At 45.9% G+C, this 3,609-nt stretch overlaps 2 protein-coding genes across 2 annotated transcripts in view; both read left to right on the plus strand.

The window, feature by feature from the left end:
- Window positions 1–1,531, plus strand: part of LOC106455983 (tryptase-like) — a 3,064-nt gene extending 1,533 nt beyond the window's left edge. The window contains exon 5 of the mRNA XM_013907967.1: window positions 1,525–1,531. Coding sequence (XP_013763421.1) covers window positions 1,525–1,531 — 7 coding nt within the window. The remainder of the gene's footprint in view (window positions 1–1,524) is intronic.
- Window positions 642–3,600, plus strand: slc43a2a (solute carrier family 43 member 2a; the record flags this gene model as incomplete). Its single annotated transcript, XM_005754810.1, has 5 exons — window positions 642–801; window positions 2,490–2,648; window positions 2,863–3,046; window positions 3,232–3,287; window positions 3,484–3,600. Coding segments are annotated over exons 2-5 (511 nt in total), but the record flags the coding sequence as incomplete, so codon positions are not given.
- Window positions 3,601–3,609: the final 9 nt, after the last annotated feature.

Below are 3,609 nucleotides of genomic sequence, written 5' to 3' on the forward strand. Positions count from 1 at the left end.
CATACATACATACATACATACATACATACACACACACACACACACACACACACACACACACACACACACACACACACACACACACACACACACTTCTTTTTGTAGAATGCTTAGTCTTTTGCACTGTTGTGAGTCTGCATCGTTCTGTCGTAGCACCACAGTCTTGGAGGAGCGTTGTCTCCTTTCACTGTGTACTGTACCTCTGCACATGGCTGCACTGACAATAAAGCCACCTGACTTGGAGCAGGAAACATGTGGGCACTGTACTGAATACATAAGATGAAGGTGTGATGAATGCAAACGCCTCACATCAATCTTGGTTGACGACTTCTGTGGTTCCCTCACAGGTGTCAGATTTCAACAGTGTTATAGTTCACCACAAGGTGGGTCCAGTGAGTAAGCTGCCAGTACGCCCTGTACTGAGATCAGAGTGAAACTGTCAAATCTGAAGCCCTGATCGTTTTTAATGAGTAAGAATTTCACTGAAAGTGTAAAAATGCATCAGTTGATAGACAGCCGACTTTATCTGCCTTCATTCAGATCAAACCACAAATCATGGCCGAGCTGACCGAGCAAGCCCAAAAGTGTGTGCTGTGTTAAGGTCAGGGAGGAGGGTGGGTGAGACTTGAGCTCCATTTATAGAGAGAGAAAGAGTCCATGTGAGCTCACACATGTGCCACCACATACTGCCGGCACAGTGGGACGAACATCGTGAGAGTTTGAACGTTCTCCTGTCGGGAAGAGGAGGAGCAGAGCAGAAGTGTGAAACAGATCAACTGCAGGTGGAGAGCAGCTTGTAAAGTAAGTCATTCTGTTTTCACCTCACGCTGCCACGTGCAGTGGAGGTCGTGCTTGATGAATGTGGACCACGTCTTTGTTTGTAACTATTAATATTGTTCAGTCGTTCCCACGTGTCCTCTCTGTGTCCGCATTTTAAAACTGCTGACAGTAAAGAGATTTTTGTCTTTGAAACATGAAAGCAGGCTAACAGCATTAAAAGAAACGCCTCTGATAGTGATCAGAAACATCACATCGAGTGGAGACCACAGTGGACACAGCACCAAGTTACTCATTCATTTCCAAAAGCATGGCAGTTATTTAATGCTGGGCTCGTCTTACTGACCACTCAAGGTCCTTTAAGTACCACGCTAACCAGTGTACAAGCTAGAGTACTTCACAGGCACACTGGGACCATGCAAACCCCACGCAGACAGGCTGCCAGGAATCGTCTTCATGTGAGGAAACAATTCAAACAACGCACCACCGTTCTGCCACGTCACATCTAGTTAGCTTATTTTTGCTCTTTTCCAGTCACGCAGTCTAATTCTTGCACATTAAAGTAGCTCTGCAGGTCATCATCTGTCTGAAAAATGCTGTTTTAGCCCTTCGTCTCGTTTAAGGACCCCTTTCTTCTGATTGGCTGCCCCTCAAAAACATAAGGTTTGAACAGCAGTGTGCTAATATGACCACATCAGGGATATGCCCACACTGTGACTTCATAAAGATCTGATCTCTTATTTGCAGATGTTGACACATGGACAGACCTACATCATTACTGGCACTGTTGTCAGGGTTAACGTTAGTCCCAGGGTCAGTCTCTATGAAGTTAAAGTCAGCGTAATGCCCTCTAACGTGATGACACCCGATAGCTCCTACTGTGGGTCATATGAGGTCAAACTCCTCCTCCTTCCTACCCCCTCAATAATTCCTTTTGTGACAGCTCTAAGGTGAAGCTCCACCTGCTTTTTTAAAATAATAACATAAATATAGTGACCCTCAAACAGGAAAGCATCCTCGCACGTCCTCACTACCACATGGAACTGACCACCACCAACAGCTCGCACACTGCAGAACTCCCAGTTTGTTTAGTGCTTGATGTTTCAGGCCCACGTGCTCGTCATCACCTGTCACAGGTCACAGGACCATGACCAACAGCAGGAATAACCAATGAAAACAACATCTTATGAAGCACAAACAGCTGAGAAAGCTACAAGTAATACACATCGCCTTGACATGAGGAAAAAAGACAAAAGGAAGTAAGAGTAATTAAATGCAGTCACTGGTGGTGGTCACGTGACCTATATTTAAGCTAGCGCTGTCCTGTGTTTCATTGGCTGATGAAGAGCACAAACTGCAGCTCTGCAGTGTGAAAGGAGTTTATTGTTTCCATGCAAAGCTACTCTTATAGCTTTGCATGAATCAAGTCCAACAAAGAGCATTGCAAGAACTCCACAAGTTTAGGTTCATGTATATGTAACAGATGTGTTCCTGCGTTGTGTCTGACACTGACAAAGAAACGTAAAACAAACAAAGACCTCCAAGTAAATAACTTGCCCACTTGTAATCTATTACATATAGACTCTGGGTTAATGACTTGTTTGGCCAGAGAAGTTGATTTAAGCAGTGATCTGAAAAAGTCCAGTGCTGTGTTTGGGGACACTGTGCAGGAGAGACAAGGAATCACACTCACGTCTTCCCTGTATCTCCAGCCGTCATGGCTCCCAGCTTGTCACAGGCATACAGGAGGAGGTGGTGGATGGCCATCACAGCCATCGTAGAGAACCTGCTGTTCTCTGCTGTGCTGCTGGGCTGGGCCTCGCTGCTCATCATGCTGAAGAAGGAAGGCTTCTATTCTCACCTTTGCCCTGGTAAGACCGCTGTAAAATGACGTCTGTTTCATTAAAAGAAACAATGCACTGCAGGAATCATCCACAAGCAGGCGCCTCTTTCACTTTAGCCTTGCAGTATTTAACCTTGCTAGAAATGAGGATATTGTGGCACGAGGTGCTTTCGGTAGCTGAAGCAGTTTCTCGGGGTCTTTATTTGGTCGTCCTGATTTGCTTCTTCTATGACCCGTCCCAGGAAACGAGACTGCGGACACGAATGCGACTTTCATGCAGGGCAACGATTGGAAGAGTTGTGTGGAACAAGAGGAGATACTGAATCTCGGCTTCACCATCGGATCCTTCCTCTTGAGCGCAGCCACATTACCCCTGGGGATCTTGATGGACAAATATGGGCCACGACCACTGAGACTCATTGGCAGGTATGACAGCTAAATGAACCAATCAAAGACACTTTAAACTTTAGTTCATGTTCTGAGTGAAAAGGTTTGAGGGCTGATTGCATCATTTAACTGTTGGGCTGAGCAGCTTGGCAGGGATGCCTGATTTAGTGTCAAACAGAGTGAAATGTGAGGTACTCAGACGTCTGTGTCTTTATGTATTTCAGTTCATGTTTCGCAGCCTCCTGCGCCATAATAGCTGCTGCTGCGTATGACCCTGAAGGTGAGGAAACACGTCAGCACACACAAAGGCAAACTCTAGCAGAGACATATTTGTAGTTTTAGTATGCCACCCTCCCTCCTCATTATGATATAACACTGCCACATGTTTACAACGTCCACCTCTGGTCAGGGAAAGTAGACAGGAAGTGACACTTGGTTTCATCACAGCTGAAGGTATTTCTCGTTTGGTCCATCAGTCCTGTCGGGCCTCATCTTCCTGGCTGTGTCCTTGAATGGTTTTGGAGGAATCTGCCTGACCTTCACTTCACTCACAGTACGATTTCCACTCACACACTCACGCACACACACACACAGTTACACAC

The sequence above is a fragment of the Pundamilia nyererei genome, unplaced genomic scaffold (assembly GCF_000239375.1).
Source record: "Pundamilia nyererei isolate P.nyererei 1_Seehausen unplaced genomic scaffold, PunNye1.0 scaffold00669, whole genome shotgun sequence".
NCBI lineage: Eukaryota > Metazoa > Chordata > Actinopteri > Cichliformes > Cichlidae > Pundamilia > Pundamilia nyererei.